This window comes from Oncorhynchus tshawytscha, unplaced genomic scaffold, assembly GCF_018296145.1.
Source record: "Oncorhynchus tshawytscha isolate Ot180627B unplaced genomic scaffold, Otsh_v2.0 Un_scaffold_12182_pilon_pilon, whole genome shotgun sequence".
Taxonomy (NCBI): domain Eukaryota; kingdom Metazoa; phylum Chordata; class Actinopteri; order Salmoniformes; family Salmonidae; genus Oncorhynchus; species Oncorhynchus tshawytscha.
In genome coordinates, this window is record NW_024609822.1 from 102,808 (window position 1) to 127,141 (window position 24,334).

The window sequence follows — 24,334 nt, forward strand, 5'->3', positions numbered from 1 at the left end:
CACTGACTCTTGCAGTGATGTCAATGGGAAGTTAGGATACACCTCTATAGGAATGAATCATTTCACTACCACTGTTTCATTGCTTTACATAAAACTCCTTTGAGGTAAGACATAGATTTAAAGTCTCACAAACAAAAATTGAAATGGCATTCACTGTCGCTCTCACTTAACTTAAAGTAAGGGGGTTGGGGCTAGAGGACCAATTTAGACTTGATGTTAGGAAAGTTTTGAACTTGGATTCAAACTGGGGGGAAAGCTTGATAAGGAATATGGCATCTTAGTGATTTCCCAGCATGCTGCGCAGGTAGGTGAAGCAGGCATAAGGTCATACTCATGAATATAAACTAGTGGTTGCCTCTGCCCTGTCACCCCATTAGTCCAACGTCTGTGGAATTTCTGCTAATTATGCCTCTCAATCTCCTCCAGCATTTGCTACTGTCCTCCATTACCTCACCACTGGTACCCCCCCAGAGGCTACCATCACAACAGGTCTCCAGTCCAGGGGTTTGCTTACTAGATGTTTGCATCCCTCGACCCTCATGTTGGTTTATAATGAAATACATTTGAAAAGTGATTTTTTTGTGTGCAGTGGAATTTCAATACACGGTGGCTGGCTCTGTGTATATGAGTTTTCAGCTGAGTAGTGTTTTTCTTTCCTTCTCTCCCTCTTACTTTCTGTTTCCATCCCACCCCCATCATACAGGTACTAAAGGCTTCTACCCCCCCAAACTCATGAATATAAACTAGTGGTATAAACATGAATATAAACTAAATCGTTGACTATGTGCAGACTCAGTGAACATAGCCTTGCTATTGAGAAAGGCCGCCAAAGGCAGACCTGGCTCTCAAGAGAAGAGGACAGGCTATGTGCACACTGCCCACAAAACAAAAAACAAATCCAATGTACTGGCTTTGGCAATGTAAACATGTTTCCCATGCCAATAACGCTTCTTAAATTGAATTGAGAAAGAGAGAGGAGGATGAGAGAGAGAGACAGAGGGAAAGGGAACGGGAGAGAGATGGAAAGGGATGGAGAGGGAGAGAGAGAGGGAAAGAGGAAGACACGAACAGAGAAACAGAGAGCTCTGCAGTGAGTGACTGGGGTCATGAGAACATTGGGCTAAGTGTAGAAGATTCATGGAGATATAACTACTGAATCATAATTGTTTTTATTAGTTATTTAGACAAAAAAAATGTGGTTATTGATTGTGCAATTAATCTGTGGTGATAACCCTGATACATCACTGTAGGAGAGATGGGACACACACACACACACACACACACACACACACACACACACACACACACACACACACACACACCTAATGGGGTAACAGGGGCTGTATAGTTTGGGTATCACACTGATGAGGATTGAGAAATAAGGACAGATTATAGAATCCATTATAAGGCTCTTACCTGAAGCTTCACCTTCAGTCTGTCAATGTTCATCACTTTATTCTGGAAAAGGAAAGCAGGAACACATGAATGTCATGAATGAGACATACAGTGCATTCGGAAAGTATTCAGAACCCTTCAATTTTTCCACATTGTTACGTTACAGCCATGTTCTAAAATATATGAAATTATTTCCCCTCATCAATCTACACACAATACTGTACCCCATAATGACAAAGCAAAAACTGGATTCTTGACATTTAAAAAAATTAATTATTCAGACCCTTTACTCAGTACTTTGTTGAAGCACTGTGGGCAGCGATTACAGTTTAGTCTTCTTGGGTATGACGATACAAGCTTGGCACACCTGTATTTGGGCAGTTTCTCCCATTCTCAAGCTCTGTCAGGTTGGATGGGGAGCATCAGTCCCTGCCACTGAAAAACATCTCTACAGCATGATGCTGCAAACACTATGCTTCACCGTAGGGATGGTGCCAGGTTTCCTCCAGATGTAACGCTTGGCATTCAGGCCAAAGAGTTCAATCTTGGTTTCATCAGACCAGAGAATCTTGTTTCTCATGGTCTGAGAGTCCTTTAACTACAAGCAGTCTGTGGTGCCTTTTACTGAGGAGTGGCTTCCATCTAGCCACTCTACCATAAAGGCCTGATTGGTGGAGCACTGCAGAGATGGTTGTCTTTCCAGAAGGTTCTCCCATCTCGACAGAAGAACTCTGGAGCTCTGTCGGACCATCGGGTTCTTGGTCACCTCCCTGACCATGGCCCTTCTCCCCCGATTGCTCAGTTTGGCCACATGGCTTGGTATTTGCTCTGAAATGCACTGTCAACTGTGGGACCTTATATAGACAGGTGTGTGCCTTTCCAAATCATGTCCAATCAATTGAATTTACCACAGATGGACTCGAATCAAGTTGTAGAAATATCTCAAGCATGATCTATGGAAACAGGATGAACCTGAGCTCAATTTCATGTCTCATAGCAAAGAGTTTGAATACTTATGTATTTTCAAACATTTGATAAAATGTCTAAATACCTATTTTCACTGTCATTATGGAGTATTGTGTGTAGATTGAAGAGGAAAATGTTTTATTTAATACATTTCACAATAAGGCTGTAACGTAAGAACATGTGGAAAGGTCAGGGGGTCTGAATACTTTCCAAATGCATCATAATTAAATAGCTTAGGTAACCAAATCAAATGTAGATGACATTCTCTCTTTCCATGTGTTCGTGCAGCTAGTGTGTGAGAAACTTCTCCCCATACTTGACTAATCAGGAAGAGAGATGGAGAAATCCTTCCCTTCGCTTCTCTCCTTCCTGATGGCATCTCCTCTCCCCTTGTTCTCCTCCTTCCTGATGGCATCTCCTCTCCCCTTGTTCTCCTCCTTCTCCTCTCCCCTTGTTCTCCTCCTTCTCCTCTCCCCTTGTTCTCCTCCTTCTCCTCTCCCCTTGTTCTCCTCCTTCTCCTCTCCCCTTGTTCTCCTCCTTCTCCTCTCCCCTTGTTCTCCTCCTTCTCCTCTCCCAATGTTCTCCTCCTCCTCCTCCTCCTCCTCTCACCTAACCCAGTTCCTCACCCTCTCCTCCTCCTCCTGCTCCTCTTATCTAACCCTGTTTTTCTCCCTCTCCTCCTCCTCTCCCCTAACCCGGTTCCTCACCCTCTCCTCCTCCTCCTCCTCCTCCTCCTTCTCCTCTCACCTAACACTGTTTTTCTCCCTCTCCTCCTCCTCTCACCTAACCCGGTTCCTCACCCTCTCCTCCTCCTCTCACCTAACCCTATTATTTTCCCTCCCTCCTCCTTCTCTCTCACCTATCCCTATACCTCTCTCTCTCATCTTCTCAGTCCTTATTCTATAACCCAGCTCTCTAGTGATGAGCTCCACTACATTCCACTCCTCCCTCCAGAAACAGGCTGCATACAGTCAGCATGGCTCTTCCCCAAGATCAACACCTCCATGCCACTTAGTGAATGAAGCAATGTACATGTAACTGCAAAAAGAAAGGAACACCAACACCAAGTGTCAATAGGGCTTTGGGCCACCACAAGCCACAAGCCACCACAAGCCAGCTCTAATGCGCCCTTGGCAAAGATTCTTCAAGTGTCTGCAACTCTTTTGGAGGGATGCGACACCATTCTTCCCCGACAAATTACATTATTTGATGTTTTGTTGATGGTGGTGGGAAAACACTGCTCCAGAATCTCCCATAACTGGTGTTCAATTGGGTTAATATCTGGTGGCAGACATAAATACACACACACACACACACACACACACACACTTTAAAGCACTATGCTCCATTGAGACCTCTTTACTGAGATCTCTTCTAGCCATGGTACCCAAAATAATGGACAACTGGTCATTTTTATACATGACCCTATACATGATGGGATGTTAATTGCTTAATCAACTCAGGTTACCACACCTGTGTGGAAGCACCTGATTTGAATATACTTTGTAACCCTCATTTCCTCAAGTGTTTCCGTTATTTTGGCAGTTACCTGTATATTGACCATGCATTCTAAGTAGTACGCTAGTGTAGATATTGGAACTTAGCCATCAGTGACTCAGCTCAACGTGGATGTTCTCTAAGATCCTACAGCAACAAAGTGACAAGTGGCAAAGTTCAGCTCATGGCTACAGCAAGGTTAAATACCACAGACAGTTCTGGGAAGGCATCTGTTCTTCCATCGATCACAGGTCAATGTGACTATTCTACAGGGCATTGTCCTGGGAAATCTCCAAACTGGTATCTTGAGTTATGCAGAATTACTGTCACTAGGCCTGGGATTCAATATGATCTATCACATGTTGCCGACAATGCAGCTTTTAAAAGAATGTTGCCGCTTTCGCGGAGATTGCATTCACAGTAAAATGCTGCAGATGTCAGCGTGATCAGAAATGACCTTTAAAATGGTGCATAGTCGACAAGCACAATCAGATTGAATCCCGGATTAGATGTTTTAGGTCAATAAAATAAAAGCCACCAAAGGTACAGTACGTATTCATGATATTAACTTCACTAAGGTAGGGGGCCCAAATTAAACTGCCTGCTACTCAGGCCCAGAAGATAGGATGTGCATATAATTTGATTTGGATAGAAAACACAACGTTTCCAAAACTGTTAAAATAATGTCTGTGAGTATAACAGAACTGATATGACAGGCGAAAACCTGAGGAAAATCCATCCAGGAAGTACTATTATTTTGAAAGGCTGTTTATCCATTGAAAGCCTATCCAACATACAAAGACTTAGGACCCAGTTTGCGATCTCTATGGCTTCTTCTACATGTGGCCAGTCTTTAGGCATTGTTTCAGGCTTTTACTCTGAAAAATTAGGAGATACAATGAGTGGACAGTGGAAATTTCCAGACATGAGTCCAGCGCGTGATCGAGAGCGCGCATTTCTTGTTTCTCCTTTTCTATTGATGAAGCTTTTGTCCGGTTGAAATATTATTGATGATTTATGACAAAAACAACCTAAGGATTGATTTTAAACATTGTTTGACATGTTTCTACAAACTTTTATTGTAATTTTGACTTTTCGTCTGGAGGTTGAGAGCGCACTTTGTGCCTTTGGATTACTGAACTAAACGCACCAACAAAACTGAGGTTTTAGGACACGAAGAGGGACATTATCAAACAAAACAAACGTTTATTGTCTAACATGAAGACCTGGGAGTGCCACCAGATGAAGATCATCAAAGGTAAGTGATTAATTTTAACACTATTTCTGACTTTTGTGACACCTCTCCTTGGTTGGAAAATGGCTGTATGGTTTTCTGTGGCTAGGCGCTGACCTAACATAATCGCATGGTGTGCTTTCGCCGTAAAGCCTTTTTGAAAGCTGACACAGTGGCTGGATTAACAAGACATTTATCTTTAATCCTATGTATAAAACTTGTATTTTTCATCAATGTTTATGATGAGTATTTCTGTAATTTGATGTGGCTCTCTGAAATTTCACCGGATGTTTGTTTGAGACAATGATTACTGTACATAACACGCCAATTTCAACTGAGAATTTTGGACATAAAGATTAACTTTATCGAACAAAACACACATTTATTGTGTAACATGAAGTCCTGTGGTTGCCATCTGATGAAGATCAAAGGTTAGTGATTCATTTAAATTGCTATTTCTGACTTTTGTGAGCCCTCTCCTTGGCTGGAAAATGGCTGTATGGTTTCCTGTGACTAGGCGCTGACCTAACATAATCGCCTGGTGTACTTTCGCTTTTTTGAAATCGGACACTGGTTACAAGAAGTTTCTTTAAAATGGTGTATAATACTTGTATGTTTGAGGAATTTCTGTTGTTTTGAATTTGGCGCCCTGCAATTTCACTGGCTGTTGTCGAGGTGGGACGCTACCGTCCCATTGGTTCCAGAGAGGTTAAACATATCCTTTTTTTAAATACTTTATTCTTTAAATCCTGAACAAAAACCTTTGATTCACACAATTTGTTTTTTCTCAAAGACCATCCCGGGAGCCATTCCATACCCATGGTTACACAAAAAAACGGACCAATAAACTCAGTTAATCTCTGTATCCAATCTATCAGGGGACACATCCTAGTTCCTCCCAATCAATTAACATCTTTAAAGTGTGTATACCTGTGTACCGAGGGAGGGAAGGCATTTATAAATTACAGTATAACTCCCCTCTAAAGATAAAACTATTCAATCTCTGTGATCTCACCTCTGTTCACAAGCTTACATCAACATTACAATGAAGCAAATCAAAGCACAAACAAACATGCAGATCTGATTCATCACTAATGCCATGGCAACCACATGGCGACGCTCAGAAAACATTCTCAGAATATCCCTTGTTGCTGTGAGATGCGCCTGACCTCCCTGCTTTCCCTTCCCTGGGGAAGCAGCAAAGATGCTCTACTCCTTCAAGATCGCCTACTCCGCCCACACAGAGCACTACTGATAAAGATAAGATCTTTGATGACTTGTTGATTTACCCTCCCAGGGTTCCAGTGAAGAGGACTCATACATATTCAGTGGTGGTGTTCATTCGGCACCAAACAGAAGAAAACAGACTGAAACAAGGGCAGACTACCTGGATGGATCCAATAAAAAAAAAAAAGCTAATTTTCATTGCCCATTGCAAAATGTTTAAAAACATTTTCCATTGCGTGCCCTAATGAACACAACCCTGGGTTGTTCCTCCCAGTAATCACAATCTAAGACATGAGTGGAGACTGTGTCTCTATCTGTCATGAAAGACAGCTCACACCGTGCTTCAGGCCTGTTGAATATTCAGTGACCCAGAGAAAACACAGTGTAAAGTGGTGCCCAGTGGGGTTTAGGATACAGCTCACTAGAATCCACTGATAGATGGGATGACTAGGCCTAATCGTCATGTCTAGGTCCACTCAACCTGATGGCATTAGAGCAGCTGAAACTGCCACAAGACTCCAATGGGCTCTCTCTCAAAAGGTTGATTGTGGAGGCACTGCCAACAGGTATTGTATGATGGTCAATAGATCTGTCAATCTACTGGGGCTGAGAGAAGCTGTGTTCTCCTCGCATCAATCATTTTCAGACACATGGATCAATCTAACACCGTTTTACAGGCTATGAATGTTTGAAAAACACATGACTGAACATTATTTAGTTTGAGTGATTCTGTGATAAAAGAGCTGGATAGAGAGCTCTCCTATTTGCACTTAATATATAAATAAATCCCAGACATATTTCTCAGAAGAGTTGCGGAGAGTGCATTTATAATACAAGATTTAAGGCAAGTGCTTTCACAATGTACTGACTGAAGGCCCTTCAAGGTATGAAACTAAAACACTGATAGGAGAGTAAGCCCTGTTAGCTGTCCTGCCTTTTAGTTCCTACAGAGTGGAGGAGATTAATTAACAGTGATAATACAGTACTAGTGGAGGAGGGAGAGAGAGAGAGAGAGAGAGAGACCGAGAGAGAAACCGAGAGAGACCGAGAGAGAGAGAGAAACCGAGAGAGAGACCGAGAGAGAGAGAGACCGAGAGAGAGAGACAGATAGTTATTTTTCTCAGTAATTACTGACAGAAGCACAGGGGTCTAGGCTAGGCTGAACTGTACATCTCCAGAGCAGCTTGTCAGAGAGCACAGTAAAGGGGAAATAAACTCAAAGACTGAGGCCCTCAGAGATAGGAAGGCCCTCTTTGCTCCTCAACTTTTTGGAGACCTGTCAGGGTTTGCCAAACGGTACTGTGCACGCTCAAAGACACACAGATACACAAACACACACCCTTACCATAACCATTTGGAGTAAAAGCTTAAACTTAACTTTAACACAATTCTAATTTTGAGGTCTGCAACAACTTCAAAATTTGACATTTGAGAAACATGGATGAACATCTAATTCTGATGTGAGACTGAGTGTTAGTTGCCCAGACCAACATTCATCTACCACCAAGCCACAGGACAGGTCTCATCTACCACCAGGCCACAGGACAGGTCTCATCTACCACCAAGCCACAGGACATGTCTCATCTCCCACCAGGCCACAGGACAGGTCTCATCTACCACCAAGCCACAGGACATGTCTCATCTCCCACCAGGCCATCTCCCAGGGCCACAGGACAGGTCTCATCTCCCACCAGGCCAAAGGACAGGTCTCATCTACCACCAGGCCACAAGACAGGTCTCATCTACCACCAGGCCACAGGACAGGTCTCAGGTCTCATCTACCACCCACCAGGCCACAGGACAGGTCTCATCTACCACCAGGCCACAGGGCCACAGGACAGGTCTCATCTACCACCAGGCCACAGGACAGGTCTCATCTCCCACCAGGCCACAGGACACCACCAGGCCACAGGACAGGTCTCATCTACCACCAGGCCACAGGACAGGTCTCATCATCTCCCACCAGGCCACAAGACAGGCCACACAGGACAGGTCTCATCTCCTACCAGGCCACAAGACAGGGCCACAGGACAGGTCTCATCTCCCACCAGGCCACAAGACAGGTCTCATCTACCACCACCAGCCACAGGACAGGTCTCATCTACCACCAGGCCCAGACAGGTCTCATCAGGACAGGTCTCATCTCCCACCAGGCCACAGACAGGCCACCAGCTACAGGACAGGTCTCATCTCCCACCAGACCACAGGACAGGTCTCATCTACCCACAGGACAGGTCTCATCTCCCACCAGGCCACAAGACAGGTCTCATCTCCCACCAGTCACAGGACAGGTCTCATCTACCACCAGGCCACAAGACAGGTCTCATCTACCACCAGGCCACAGGACAGGTCTCATCTCCCACCAGGCCACAAGACAGGTCTCATTTACCACCAGCCCGCAGGACAGGTCTCATCTACCACCAGGCCACAGGACAGGTCTCATCTACCACCAAGCCACAGGACAGGTCTCATCTCCCACCAGGCCACAGGACAGGTCTCATCTCCCACCAGGCCACAGGACAGGTCTCATCTCCCACCAGGCCACAAGACAGGTCTCATCTACCACCAGGCCACAGGACAGGTCTCATCTCCCACCAGACCACAGGACAGGTCTCATCTACCACCAAGCCACAGGACAGGTCTCATCTACCACCAGGCCACAGGACAGGTCTCATCTACCACCAGGCCACAGGACAGGTCTCATCTACCACCAGGCCACAAGACAGGTCTCATCTCCCACCAGACCACAGGACAGGTCTCATCTCCCACCAGACCACAGGACAGGTCTCATCTCCCACCAGACCACAGGACAGGTCTCATCTCCCACCAGGCCACAGGACAGGTCTCATCCCACAGGCCACAGTCTCATCTCCCACCAGGCCACAGGACACCACAGGACAGGTCTCATCTCCCACCAGGCCACAGGACAGGTCTCATCTCCCACCAGGCCACAGGACAGGTCTCATCTCCCACCACAGGACAGGTCTCATCTCCCACCAGGCCACAGGACACAGGTCTCATCTACCACCAGGCCACAGGACAGGTCTCATCTCCCACCAGGCCACAGGACAGGTCTCATCTACCACCAGGCCCAGGCCATCTCCCACCAGGACAGGACAGGTCTCATCTACCACCAGGCCTCCCACCAGGCCACAGGACAGGTCTCATCTACCACCAGGCCACAGGACAGGTCTCATCTACCACCAGACCACAGGACAGGTCTCATCTACCACCAGGCCACAGGACAGGTCTCATCTCCCACCAGGCCACAGGACAGGTCTCATCTCCCACCAGGCCACAAGACAGGTCTCATCTACCACCAGGCCACAGGACAGGTCTCATCTCCCACCAGGCCACAGGACAGGTCTCATCTCCCACCAGGCCACAGGACAGGTCTCATCTCCCACCAGGCCACAGGACAGGTCTCATCTCCCACCAGGCCACCAGGTCTCATTTACCACCAGCCCACAGGACAGGTCTCATCTACCACCAGGCCACAGGACAGGTCTCATCTACCACCCAAGACAGGTCTCATCTCCCACAGGACAGGTCTCATCTCCCACCAGGCCACAAGACAGGTCTCATCTCCCACCATCTACCACCACCACAGGACAGGTCTCATCTCCCACCAGACCACAGGACAGGTCTCATCTCCCACCAGACCACAGGACAGGTCTCATCTCCCACCAGGCCACAGGACAGGTCTCATCTCCCACCAGACCACAGGACAGGTCTCATCTCCCACCAAGCCACAAGACAGGTCTCATTTACCACCAGCCCACAGGACAGGTCCCAATAGCCTTTACAAGTAACTTAAATTAAGACACACTGGGATTGAACAGGCACAGGGGCAAAACAGTAAATCCTCAGTCCTCTGACTGGTAAATACTGTATGCAACGTGTTATACGATATACTGTATATATTTATGAGGCTAGAGTCTGCTGTTGTTCTGTACAGCCATAACAAGCTAAATATCTCAGCCAAGAATCTCAAGATATACTGTATATATACACATACACATGATTCTTCATTCTCTCTCTCTACCTCTTCTCTCCATCTCTCTCCCTGCTCTCTAATCTCTCCATCTCTCAAGCTCTCTCCTTAATCTTTCTCCCTCTGCCAGATCTCTCCCCCTCCTTACCTGTCCATTCCCCTCTTCCGCCTTCTCCCTCCCTCCCTCTACTCCCACCATCCTTCCCATCTCTCAGAGGGCCTCAGTCTGAGTTTATTTCCCCATTACTGTGCTCTCTGACAAGCTGCTCTGGAGATGTACAGTCCAGTCTAGCCTAGACCCCTGTGGGTCTGTCAGTAATTACTGAGCAAAATAACACCAGCTATCCCTCCCTCCAGTAAGTGTTGTTAAATATTCATGTTCCTCTTCAGGGTCGGCCTCTTTGCATCCTGGTGGCATTAGGACAGCAGGTGGCACAGCTCAATCTCACTAATTAGAAACGCTACCCCAGACAGAGCACACACACATAAATCTGTCATTTTAATAAAACATACTGGTGGAAATACTTTCCTATGTAACAGTAACTTCAGCAACAAACTTCAGAGTGAAATAATCTGTTGTTCTTGAACTTTGTAAAGCCTTCAGTTGTCATAGCTCCAGGATCTCTGGAAGTTCAACATCTCTGCTGTTTTGAAATGTCTTTGTTGAGTCACATCCTTATTCCTCCAGGACGGGCAGGTGTAGAGAAATGTACCCAGGGACCCAGTATGTCGATGGGCATGGAGATTGTGGGCATCGTCCTGGGAGTCATAGGATTAATCACCACCATTGTAGTGTGTGCACTCCCCACCTGGATGGAGACAACCTTTGCAGCAGCTAACTTTGTCACCACAGAGGTGGTCTGGGACGGCCTGTGGATGAGCTGTGTGAAAAGGAGCACAAGCCACATTCAGTGTGAGGTCTACGACTCCATGCCAAGCTCCGCATGGAGCTCCAACCTGCAGGCCACCAGAGCCATTACCATCATGGCTATTATCCTGGTGTTTCTGGGAGTCATGGTCTCCATGGTTGGGCACAAGACCACCAACTACATTAAGGGCAAGATATCCAAGTTGATCATTATAACAGGAATATTCTTCATCCTGGCCAGATTTCTCATCCTCATTCCTGTCTCCTGGAAGGCCAGGACAATCCTCAGTGACTCCTCCAATGAGTTGACCGGAGAGAAGAGGGAACTGGGGGGAGCGCTCTACTTCGGCTGGGGGGCTGCAGCCTTTCTCCTGATTGGAGGGGCCATACTTAGCAGAACTCTGTATACAAGTGGAACAGAGGTCGTGGCCATCACCACGGGGTCATAGGATGGATAATCTCCATGGTGACCTGGGCATGTGCTTTAGGAATGTTAGACCTTCTGCAGTACAGAAGGAAACTGATTTTATCCTTCTCCTCCTTCTCCTTTATGCTCGAGAGGAATCCGTCTGAAGCCGAAGTGATTAACTTTATTGGACTATTGTTCATCATGGCTGGTTTAACCCAGCTGATCTTTACCTCCTTTGTTGCCTTCAACTTGACACAAAACTTGAACCCTGACAACTTCCTGCAGAGTAATGGCCTTATGTTTTCAGCTGAACTCATTAGGTGGGCTGCTTCAATGCTTCTAATAGCAGGGACTATATTCTGCTGCTGCTGCTGCTTTAAAAAAGAAAAGCCTGAGTTGATCATTGACTCTATTGGCCTAAACCGTATCTTACATGTTTGTGAATCTGAGAGCAGCAAATAGTTGTAAGCAATTAGATGATTGGTGATGGATACGCTTCATGGTCTGGACCCACACTGGACCCTGCAGGGTAAGATTGCCCACCAATTGTCTTGACTCAGCGATGTTTCATGCAGACTCACAGTAGTTACTTCCTTTTAAAAACCCTTTGAAGGGACATGTAGATGTTGTCTAAGGGCTGGTTGAGGTGTGAAGTTTTATAGGTGGTGGAACTGCCATCAAAGTGAATTGCTTTTCCATTATTATGAATGATTTTCATTATTATTTCAAATAAAATGTTATTATTCAACTCCTGTGCTGTCTCTTAACTTAATTTGTTCATTGGGTGGAACTATGTACTTCCTCATAGCTCAGGGGTTGTTCCCGGACAGGGATAACATTTCTTATCAAGGCATAGGTGGTCTGAGTTTATAACCAGATGACAGTGGATCAAACAATATGATTTTATCATTACCCAAATAAGCAGGGGCACACACACACACGGTAAACAGTTCACATTTCTCCCTACAGTGTGTTCAGTGACTCAGTCAGTCATTTAGGTGAAACATGGATGTGAAAAATACCTTTCTATGACTTCTCTATAACTTTGAAATAAACGAGGCTGTCAAAGCCATAGAATTAGAATACAAGAATGGACATGAATGTTATTATGACAGTATAAAATATCAGCCATTTTGGTCAGGGAGTAGGTCAGTTGGTCCTCCCCTTCAACTACACTGATTGAAGTGGATTTAAGTAACATCAATAAGGGATCATAGCTTTCACCTGGATTAAACAGGTCAGTCTGCCATGGAAAGAGCAGGTGTCCTTAATGTTTTCTACACTCAATGTATATTTTAGATGCTATTTATACAGAGTTGGTATAAAACCTATATGAACTATAATTATATGAGATTATTTTAGGGTGACAATTATATATCACGCCTTACTTTTATTTTCCTGCATAAGTAAAAGCAGGAAAGGCATCACGTATGACTAGACCCGCACAGAATCTGTGCATGCAGAATTCCAACGAATATCCGCAGAATTTCCAATAAAATGCATAGGATTCTAAAGCTAAAAAGCTGCCAGCTGATAGCAAAGTTAAATCAAATTGAATTGTTGAATAACAGTTTTTCCACCGTTTTCATTGATGTACTGTATATCAAATCAACGAAAAGTTGTGAGTGGGAGGTGCAGGGTGCAGACAGCTCTGTGAATGAATGACAGCGGTCTGAGGAAAGAAGTATCTGATTAAAAAGAACAGATTAACAGCAGAGGAGCTGAGGAGTAAATGTTTGGCGACCAGAATAACAGCCAGGGACAAGGTCAGGGAGTTTCCAGCTGAACTGTAAGAGGATGGAGGAGTACTTGTCTGCAAAGTCTGTCAGCATTCAATCGATTACATACGGTGTCAAACTGAGGTGGAGCACCTGAGGTCGCTCCGACACAAAAATAGGAGGGCTATTGGACCAGGTAAACATTTGGAGGCTTTAGCTAGCGACAGATATATTAACTAGCTAGTAGGTTTGTTGTAGTTAGCTAATATCTGTTCTTGACAAATCCATTTTTGTCTGTATCTACATAGTAGCTGCTTCAGTGTGCCCCTGCTTCAGCTGAGTCAGCTAGTTAACGTTAGCCGTGAAAGCTTTCCACGCTGTCATTCCAGTTCCATCACATCATTTAGCCTAGCTAGCCAACTTAGCTGAAGTAATGTTAGCTAGCTAACAAATTAGCCAAAGTGATGTGGTGGAGCTATCAAAACAAGTGAAAAGTTAGGAAAGACAAAAGCAGCAAGTCGCAGACATATTTAGTGATTTTTTGTTGTTGTTATCTTTCATTGTTTGAAAATATTTTTGTGTGTGAGACCTTCTGTCAGGTTTATGGGCTGTGTGTCTGTTTCTGTGTGTTCCAGGCATCTGTCAGGTTTATGGGCAGTCTGTTTGTGTGGGTGTCTTCAGGAGAGAGTGTGCTTAGCTTCAAAGATTGAGATCTATTGTAGGCCTGCTATTGAACTCAACCTGAGAATTCTTAAATTTACCAAATGAACCATTGTTATTTATTTTCTAAATTGTTTTCCAGTCCAAACAAGAACACAGCCCCTGGCCTCCTGTCTGTTAAAGATTCCCTGCACAGCTGAGAGAAAGAAATTAATCTTGGACTTCTCAAGATCATTAATCAAGGCAGACATACTTCGAGAAGGGGCCCAAGTTCCCCACATTTCTGAAGAAACACTGCAAGCAGGGAGGGTCTATCCCAGCGCCATCCCATCTGCGTACAGAATATCTGCCAGAGCTCTATCCACAATATGTGCAGGACATCAAAGATGCTGTAGAGGGAAGGACATTTATGTCATCCTTGATGAGACAATCGATGCCTTTGGAAGATGTGCACTCGCCAAACTTTACCACTGTGTCCCAAGTTGTCATGTCCTGTCTCAACAACAATGGGGTTGACTTTAAAAATGTGTAGGCTTTTGTAAGTGACTCAGCTAGCTGCATGAAAAAGGCTTTCACCAGCATCTTGAAGGGCCTTTGAGACAAATCCGGACACGTCACGTGCTTTGCCCATCTCCTGAGCCTGGTGCTGGAGGACGTGAACAGGCTGTGTGCTCTGATGAAGAAAGTGTTCCGTCAGGCAACCCAGCGTCATCTGGAGCTGAGATCATTCATGCTTGAAAATGTCCATTCTACTATGATGCCTGTGTATGCTGTGCAGACCAAGTGGGGCTCCTGAATACGTGCTGTGGAGTACCTGGTAGATTACATGGATGTGCTCACCGACTTCACTACGACCTTACCGGATACGGAGAAGTGTGACCAGGACCTTTGTGAGCTGCTGAGGGAACAAGGCCCAGCAGAAGGCCCAGGCAGTGATCATTGTGGAGCATAGTGTGAAGATTGTCAGCTTAGCCACTAAGCTGGAGGAGACCTCTGTGCCAACAGCTCACAACGTCGGCAGCAAGCTAGAGGACCTGCAAATGCAGTATGAAAATGGCTGGCGCCCTCATACAGCTGCTGGGGCAATTTCCAGAGGAAGACAGGGTCTCCTGCACTGAGTTGTTCTTGTACGCCATGGCAGCATGCTCAATCAAGCTGCAGACTGTGCTGGAGAAGCACCCCTGCCTTCACCTGGATCAAGTCACTAACTGTTCCAGCCCAGGTGGTAGGTGGAAGAAAGGATAATAAGGACTATGTCCATGCCATCCCTGCTCTGAACCAGGTGACTGCAGAATAGTGACCCAGATACATGGCCATCGACAAGGCAGATGCTGGAAGAGATTGCAGTGGACTGATGGGCAGCTAGTCGGGACAGTATTCCAGCCTTAGCTCACACATCTGTGCATCCCCACCACCTCAGTGGATGGAGAGAGACTTTTCTCACATTATCAGATGCTACTTAGTCAGTGTAGAAGGAGCCTCACAGAGAAAAATGTTGAAATGTTGTTGATTGCAAAGTATAATAGCATTGAGCACTAAAAAGCATGTCAGTCACACCCACCCCCAGCAACTCTACCACTCTTTCTGTGTTTTGGTTTGAAGCAATTTGATAATAGTTCAAATTAAAAGCTATTTGGTGAAAGCTATTTGGCACATTTTCATCAAGGATCTCTCTACTTTGCTCTGTTAATCTTTTCCTCGATCCTGACTTGTTTCCTAGTCCCTGCTGCTAAAAAACATCCCCAGAGCATGATGCTGCCACCACGTTTTACCATAGGGATGGTGCCAGGATTCCTCCAGACGTGACACTTGGAATTCAGGCCAAAGATTTCATTATTGGTTCCATCAGACCAGAGAATCTTGTTTCCCATGGCCTGAGAGTCCTTTAGGTACCTTTTGGCAAACTCCAAGCGGGCTGTCGTGCCTTTTACTGAGGAGTGGCTTCCATCTGGCCGCTCTACCATAACGGCCTGATTGGTGGTGTGCTGCAGTGATGGTGTGCTGCAGAGATAGGGATAACCTTCCAGAAGGACAAACAACTCCACAGAGGAACTCTGGAGCTTTGTCAGAGTGACCATCGGGTTCTTGGTCACCTCCCTGGCCAAGGCCCTTCTCCCCTGATTGCTCAGTTTGGCCAGTTGGCCATCTCTAGGAAGAGTCTTTGTGGTTCCAAACTTCTTCCATTTAAGAATGATGGAGGCCACTGTGTTCATGGGGACCTTCAATGTTGCAGAAATGTTTTGGTACCCTTCCCCAGATCTGTGCCTCAACACAATCCTGTCTCGGATCTCTACGGACAATTCCTTCGACCTCATGGCTTGGTTTTTGCTCTGACATGCACTGTCAACTGTGAGACCTTATATAGACAGGTGTGTGCCTTTCCAAATCATGTCCAATCAATTGAATTTACCACAGGTGGACTCCAATCAAGTTGAAGAAACATCTGAAGGATGATCAATGGAAACGTTCCCGGAGGCACAAAGACGTCGTTTCTCAAAATGCATTCTACTGTGGTCCGAGCACGGAGGGTCGGAGTTTGAGTCAAAATCAAAGAATGCGAAACGGAGCATGCACGGCACTTCTCGAATGCATACTCCATTTGATGCAACCTTCAACAGAAAGTATGCAAAGAAATATGACGTAACCGTAAAAAAATTATGAAAACTTTCTTGAAATCAATGAGCGAGAGAAAATAAACTGACTTCGGAATGAAATGTTGCCTATTCACATCTCATATATTGTAAAATATTTTATCTTGATACGTTAATAAATACATGCTGTGTTAATTTTGGCACGGTTACCTGCTTCTAAAACCCATTGTAGTGTGCGTAGGTCCCAAGCCCATAGTAGGTCAATAGAACTAACTGGCTAGCTACTACTGTTAGCTAGCCAGATAGCCACAAATAATTGTTAGCTAGCTACCAACAAAGAATTGACAGCTATATTGGAAAACATTGGTTTTCAGACATTTTTGCCTGTTATACTATCTGGTTAGCTACATTATTTAAAAAAATAACATATAGCTAGCTGATAGTTATGAAGTAAAGCGTTGTGTATATATTGTTTCATCTCTATTGTTACCATTGTCCTGGCTGGAAGAAGTGAATGAGGGGATGCAACGCAAGGTAATATAGTAGGGGGAGTGCGAGTGCTTCTCAAATGTAATGTTATGCGTTCTCCACACTCTCATCCACACAAGAACATACTCAAGAGAACCTCCTTTGGGAATTCACTTGGAGCATGAGTGTAGAGCACGGGAGTATGCATATTGAGAAACACCCATGGTTTCCATGCGTTTGATGCCATTCCATTTACTTCGTTCCAGACATTATTATGAGCCGTCCTCCCCTCAGCAGCCTCCACTGAGCCTCACGATCTCTCTCTCCATAAACGGCCGCTGTTAATTGGATATTTGAGTGGTATAAAATTAAAGTGAATTATACCTGACAATTATGAGTGGTTTAAGTTACATTCCCATCCTTTTTGGGCTCTGCCTGTCAAGCAGCAGAGGGGTGTATTTGCCGATGTACTGTTAACTGATCATGTTTACTTTGCAAGCTACCGGTAGAAACACTTTGTACAGTTGGCTAAACATAGTGATAAGTAGACCTAATGTGCTAAGGAAATGTTTTGTTGGCGAGTATTTTTCTATGCTTATACAGGTGCAATAAAGGCCTAGTGTACAAATATTTTATTAATATCTATATATTTTTTTCTTGTGATTTATCAAAGGGGTGCTGTAGCTATGGATACAAACCACAACCACATACTGACCCAATTCTGTATTAACAGGTTGTTTCCATGATGACATGAGTGACTGCAAATTGTTGATCGGCGAGAAGAGGGAACTTGGGGGAACGCTCTACTTCAGCTGGAGTATCTAAAGCTGAAGTTATTAACTCTGCCGCAATATTGTTCATCATGGCTGGTATCATCCAGCTGATCAGTCTTCTTTTTTGCCCTCGACTTAACAAAAACGCGGACAACGTCCTGCGGAGTAATGCCCTAGGGTGCTGATAGGAGGGACCATGCTCTGCTGCTTCTGATAGGAGGGACCATGCTCTGCTGCTTCTGATAGGAGGGACCATGCTCTGCTGCTTCTGATAGGAGGGACCATGCTCTGCTGCTTCTGATAGGAGGGACCATGCTCTGCTGCTTCTGATAGGAGGGACCATGCTCTGCTGCTTCTGATAGGAGGGACCATGCTCTGCTGCTTCTGATAGGAGGGACCATGCTCTGCTGCTTCGATTAGGAGGGACCATGCTCTGCTGCTTCGATTAGGAGGGACCATGCTCTGCTGCTTCTGATAGGAGGGACCATGCTCTGCTGCTTCTGATAGGAGGGACCATGCTCTGCTGCTTCTGATAGGAGGGACCATGCTCTGCTGCTTCTGATAGGAGGGACCATGCTCTGCTGCTGCTGCTTTAAAGTTGCACTGTGCAGAAATCAAAAAAATGTGAATAGTTCGCCTAATTTCAGTTTATATGTAGAGAATCATTGTACCATCTAAACCACCGTAGAACATATTTTCCATAACCAAAAATATTGTATTTTCAGCTGGTGTACAAAATGAAAGTAAAAGACACAAAAACAAAATGTAAGAACAGGAAGCATAGAAATAGCACAAATAGAACATATATACCACTCACACTTGCTTTCAATGAAAATTTCAGATCTAACACACATTTATGTATGAATTTCGTTGGGTCGCCCAAAAAGTGACAGTTATTTACAATAAAATGTTATTATTCAACTCCTAACTTAATGTGTTCATTGGGTGGAGCTGTATATTGCACTTGTTTTTCAGCCATGTGGATATCAACCACAACCACAAACTGCCTCAATAGGTTGTGTTTCCATGACAACACAACAGCATTGAGCGGTTATATAGAGGCCTATTGAGTGGCTCAATTCTCTTATCTTACAGAAGACCTCAGCAACAAACTTCAGAGTGAAATAATCTGCTGTTCTAGAACTTTGTAAAGACTAAAGCTGTCATAGCTCCAGGATCTCCTCTGGAAGTTCATCATCTCTGCTGTTCTGCAATCTTCTTCATTCTACAGGAGCATAATGTAGCATCATTATATTGTATTATTTCCATGTCTTCTTCTACAGGACCATAATGTAGCAGTGTGATATTACCATTCATACTGATGCACCACAATAGAGAATAACTATGACAAACTTCCTGCTAAATCGGTCCAAAGCAAAAAGCAGGACTTACATCCTATTATGCTGAATGATGATGGTGATGATGATGGTAATGATGATGGTGATGATGATGGCGATGAGGATGACGATGATACAGTTAATCTTCCCATCTCGAGTGAAGCACAAACAGAAGCTGTCTCGAGACGACTCTTATTTTCCGATTGTGCATGTGTTAAAAAAGCCCTAACTAATCTAAATCCAATTCCCAAGAATAAACATTACAGTAACTCTGAGAAGTGATTAAGACTGGGTCTATCATTTCACAAACCATCAAACAAGTGAGAGGATAATAGCGAAAACACAGGCAGGCACACACACAATATCTTCTAGCTAAAGGATGGGGCTTACAAGGAACTAAAAAGGCACACACACACTCCCAGCTTTACGTCCTCCTGTGAGAGAGCTGACAGCGGTGCCAGTAAAGAACTCTATGACGGAAATATCAAACCAGAGAGGAACTTCAGTAAGCCTCGGTTAAATCAGTCTATTTCACTGCCTGGCTGGTTTTCATGATGGTTAAATCAGTCTACTTCACTGCCTGGCTGGTTTTCATGATGGTTAAATCAGTCTATTTCACTGCCTGGCTGGTTTTCATGATGGTTAAATCAGTCTACTTCACTGCCTGCCTGCTTCTCATCATCCTCCCACATGTTGAAAGCTAACAGTCCAGTTCTTTTCTCCTCTGGTTTTCTACCTAGTTTTTTTTACACACTTCACAAGACACACCTCTCTTAGAATAATTAAAAGACAGTGGAGCTGCTTCTTCCTGAGCTTTCTAAGGCTGGGATTCAATCCGTAGTGCAGCATCCTGGGACAGACAAAAATGCAACTTTTAAAAGGCATTTTCTTGGGAGATGGCGTTCATGGTAAACGATGTTCATGTCATCGATGAAGATTCTGATTGTGTATACAATTCAACCCTAGAAAGGTCACGAAGCAGCAGCCTAACCAGATCAAATCTCCTGGACTCCTTCCATACAAAGGCCGTCAGTTCAACAAGTCAATATTCACAAGTCAATATTTAAGAACAGAATATAACTTGTCCACTGCAACAAAACAGTTAGCATATATAGCATACATATATGTAATGTCTTCGGAAAGTATTCATACCCCTTGACTTTTTCCAGATTTTGTTATGGTACAGCCTTATTTGAGGCACAGATCTGGGGAAGGGTACCACAAAGGAACTTCAGAATTGAAGGTCCCCAAGAACACAGTGGCCTCCATCATTCTTAAATAGAAGTTTGGAACCACCAATACTCTTCCTAAAGCTGTCCGCCCTGCCAAACTGAGCAATCGGTGGAGAAGGGCCTGTGTCAGGGAGGTGACCTAGAACCCGATGGTCACTGACAGATCTCTAGAGTTCCTCTGTGGTGATGGGAGAAACTTCCAGAAGGACAACCATCTCTGCAGCACTCCACCAATCAAATGTATTTATATAGCCCTTCGTACATCAGCTGATATCTCAAAGTGCTGTACAGAAACCCAGCCTAAAACCCCAAACAGCAAGCAATGCAGGTGTAGAAGCATGGTGGCTAGGAAAAACTCCCTAGAAAGGCCAAAACCTAGGAAGAAACCTAGAGAGGAACCAGGCTATGTGGGGTGGCCAGTCCTCTTCTGGCTGTGCCAGGTGGAGATAACAGAACATGGCCAAGATGTTCAAATGTTCATAAATGACCAGCATGGTCCAATAATAATAATAATAATAATAATAATAAGGCAGAACAGTTGAAACTGGAGCAGCAGCACAGCCAGGTGGACTGCGGACAGCAAGGAGTCATCATGTCAGGTAGTCCTGGGGCATGGTCCTAGGGCTCAGGTCCTCCGAGAGAGAGAAAGAAAGAAAGGAGAGAATTCAAGAATTCACACAGGACTCCGAATAGGACAGGAGAAGTACTCCAGATATAACAAACTGACCCTAGCCCCCCGACACAAACTACTGCAGCATAAATACTGGAGGCTGAGACAGGAGGGGTCAGGAGACACTGTGGCCCCATCCGAGGACACCCCCGAACAGGGCCAAACAGGAAGGATATAACCCCACCCACTTTGCCAAAGCACAGCCCCCACACCAATCAGCACTTTATGGTAGAGTAGCCAGACAGAAGCCACTCCTCAGTAAAAGGCACATGACAGCCCACTAGGAGTTTACCAAAAGGCACCTAAAGGACTCTCAGACCATGAGAAACAAGATTCTGATGTCTGATGAAACCAAGATTGAACTCTTTGGCGTGAATGCCAAGTGTCACGTCTGGCTAACACCTGGCACCATCCCTAGGGTGAAGCATGGTGGCAGCATCATGCTGTGGGGATGTTTTTCAGAGGTAGGGACTGGGAGACTAGTCAGGATCGAGGGAAAGATGAATGGCGCAAAGTATAGAGAGATCCTTGATGAAAACCTACTCCAGAGTGCTCAGGACCTCAGCCTGGGGTGAAGGTTCACCTTCCAACAGGACAATGACCCTAAGCACACAGCCAAGACAACACAGGAGTGGCTTCGGGAAAAGTCTAAATGTCCTTGAGTGTTCTAGCCAGAGCCCGGACTTGAACACGATCGAACATCTGAAGAATCCTGAGCATAGCTGTGCAGCAATGCTCTCCAGCCAACCTGGCAGAGCTTGAGAGGATCTGTAGAGAAGAATGGGAGAAACTTCCCAAATACAGGTGTGTCAAGTTTGTAGTGTCATATCCAAGATGACTGACACATTGTACAGGTACCCCCTGTATATAGCACCGCTATTGTTACTTACTGCTGCTCTTTAATTATATGTTATTCTTCTCTCTCTCTGGTTGTCCTTCTTAGGTATTTTCAGAAAACTGCATTGTTGGTTACGGGCTTGTAAGTAAGCATTTTAATGTGTTGGGTTTTGGGAATATGAAATATACTTATGTCATTGAGGCAGAGAGAGTAAGGTATAACGTTTACATTATGTCAGGATATGTTATTGTTAGCCATCAGGGATCCTATGGGAGGAGAAGAGACAGTCTGGTACCAGTCACCATGACAGCCTTGAGTTGGGGAGGAGTGAGCACTTTGCGGAAGAGGTCAGGTCAGATGAAGTGAGGAAGAACAGATATCACTCTGGTTCTGTCTAGCAACAGAGATGCATTGGCTGTTCAGATGTGTAGGAGGAGACTCAGCCTAGGAGACTCAGCCTAGGAAAAAGGGTTAAATATCAGTGCTTGTGTGAACAACGATCGATCGTGCATTCGGAAAGTATTCAGGCCTCTTGATCGATAGATAAGATAGTGATGTGGCCGTGGTTTGCAATATAAATCAAGCAGTCAGGCATTCAGTTACTAATCGATTGAACATTAGAATGGGCAACAACGAGTGACCTACTTACTGTAAGTGACTTTCAGTGTGGTATGATCGTTGGTGCCAGACACGCCGGTTCCAGTATATCAGAAACGGCCTCCTGGGCTTTTCACGTATGACAGTGTGTAGTGTTTACTGAGAATGGTGCGACAAACATAAAACATTCAGTCAGTGGCAGTCATGCGGCCGAAAACAGCTCGTTGATGAGAGGTCGAAGGAGAATGTCAAGAATCGTGCAAGCTGACGGGCCACAAACAGACAAATAATGGCGCAGTACAACAGTGGCGTGCAGAACGACACACAACTCGTCGGTCTTTGTCACAGACGGGCTATTGCTGCAGACAACCACACCGGGTTCCACTCCTACCAGCTAAAAACAAGAAGCGGGCCACCAACACTGGATAATTGAGGAGTGGTAAAACATTGCCTAGTCCGATGAATCCCAGTTCCTGTTGCGTCATGCTGAGATGGCAGAGTCAGGATTTGGTGTGAGCATCATGAGTCCGTGGCCCAATCCTGGTGGGGAATGTTTTCCTGGCACACGTTAGGCAACTTGATAGAAATTGAGCAACATGTCCATGCTCTGAAGAATTCAGGCTGTTCTGGAGCAAAGGTGGGTTCTAGCTGGGTGTACCTAATAAAACGACCACTGGGTGTAATGTAATGGCCTTTGTAGGGACTTTGTGAGGTGTTGTATAATGCACACTGACGTAATATAGTAGTGTAATGTAGTACTACTCTCGAGAAAGAGTTCAACCGTTTTGATGACCTGTTGCAGATTGGGTTGGGTACGGATTTCTTTAGTGCTGTGGTTCTTTGTTCCTCAGATACAGGCCCTTGTTTTGTTGTTGTTTTTTATTCCACTTTTCACATTGAATCACAGCTGAAATGCATGTGTGATTTCCGTTAGCAGTCTCGCACCCACACATGCACGTAGGTACGCAGGCTGGGGTACTTGCACGCACGCACACACGTCCTCCTCCCCTCCACAGACTGGGTCTCCAATGACACATTATTTGCCATATAGTGCACTACTTCTGATCAGATACCCTACCCTTATGTAGTGCACTTAGGGATAGGGTGTCATTTGTCGTTAGCCCAATTGTTTGAGGTCAGAAAGAAAGTGTGGATGCCTGGACAGTGTCTCCCAACAATACAGGTAGACCAGAGAAGTCACATCCCTGATTGGCAGATGAGTGGAAACCCTGATTAGAAGCATGTTGTTCATCGGTTGTTCTTTACAAATGCTGTTTTGAATTAAAATAAAATTGTACCGAAATGCTGAAGGCTATAAAGCCAAAACATCTGTGCACACTTTTTCAAAATCAAATAATGGTGTAAGCTTTATGCGACATCTGAGTGCAAACCCATTACACCTTTTTGAGTGTCTCACAACACCCATGATATGACCTCTGACCTCAAGCTATATTGCCTGAATGACTTACATTGTTTGACTAACTCTTTGCAGTTATGGCTGCTTGTACATTTCTCTTCAGTCAACCTTGAGATGAGTGTGTTTCTGTAATGACTCAAGTGGATGCTAGTCATCTCCAAGATGGAGTTCATTGTTCTGATGATGATGATGACGAGGGAGAAAGGAAGGGAATCGATCAATCGTAAACACAGTGAATGCCATGGTTTTTGTTTGCTGTGCAGTTTTTATTCCATCGGTCTATTATACCGTACAGTATGAAGCCAATGTCCCTATATTTTGCTATGACTCATGCTTGGGTGAGAGAAGGAATCAACCATTCACAATATTTCTTCACAGCCCATTTAGGTTCAGATGTAGGATCACTCGGGTCCCGGGTGGGGCAGCGGTCTAAGGCACTGCAT

General features: G+C 45.0%; 1 protein-coding gene across 1 annotated transcript in view; it reads right to left on the reverse strand.

Moving 5' to 3' along the window:
• LOC112226262 (ras-related protein Rab-26-like) overlaps window positions 1-24,334 on the reverse strand; it is a 103,727-nt gene that overhangs the window by 53,195 nt on the left and 26,198 nt on the right. The window contains exon 3 of the mRNA XM_024390635.2: window positions 1,417-1,458. Coding sequence (XP_024246403.2) covers window positions 1,417-1,458 — 42 coding nt within the window. The remainder of the gene's footprint in view (window positions 1-1,416; window positions 1,459-24,334) is intronic.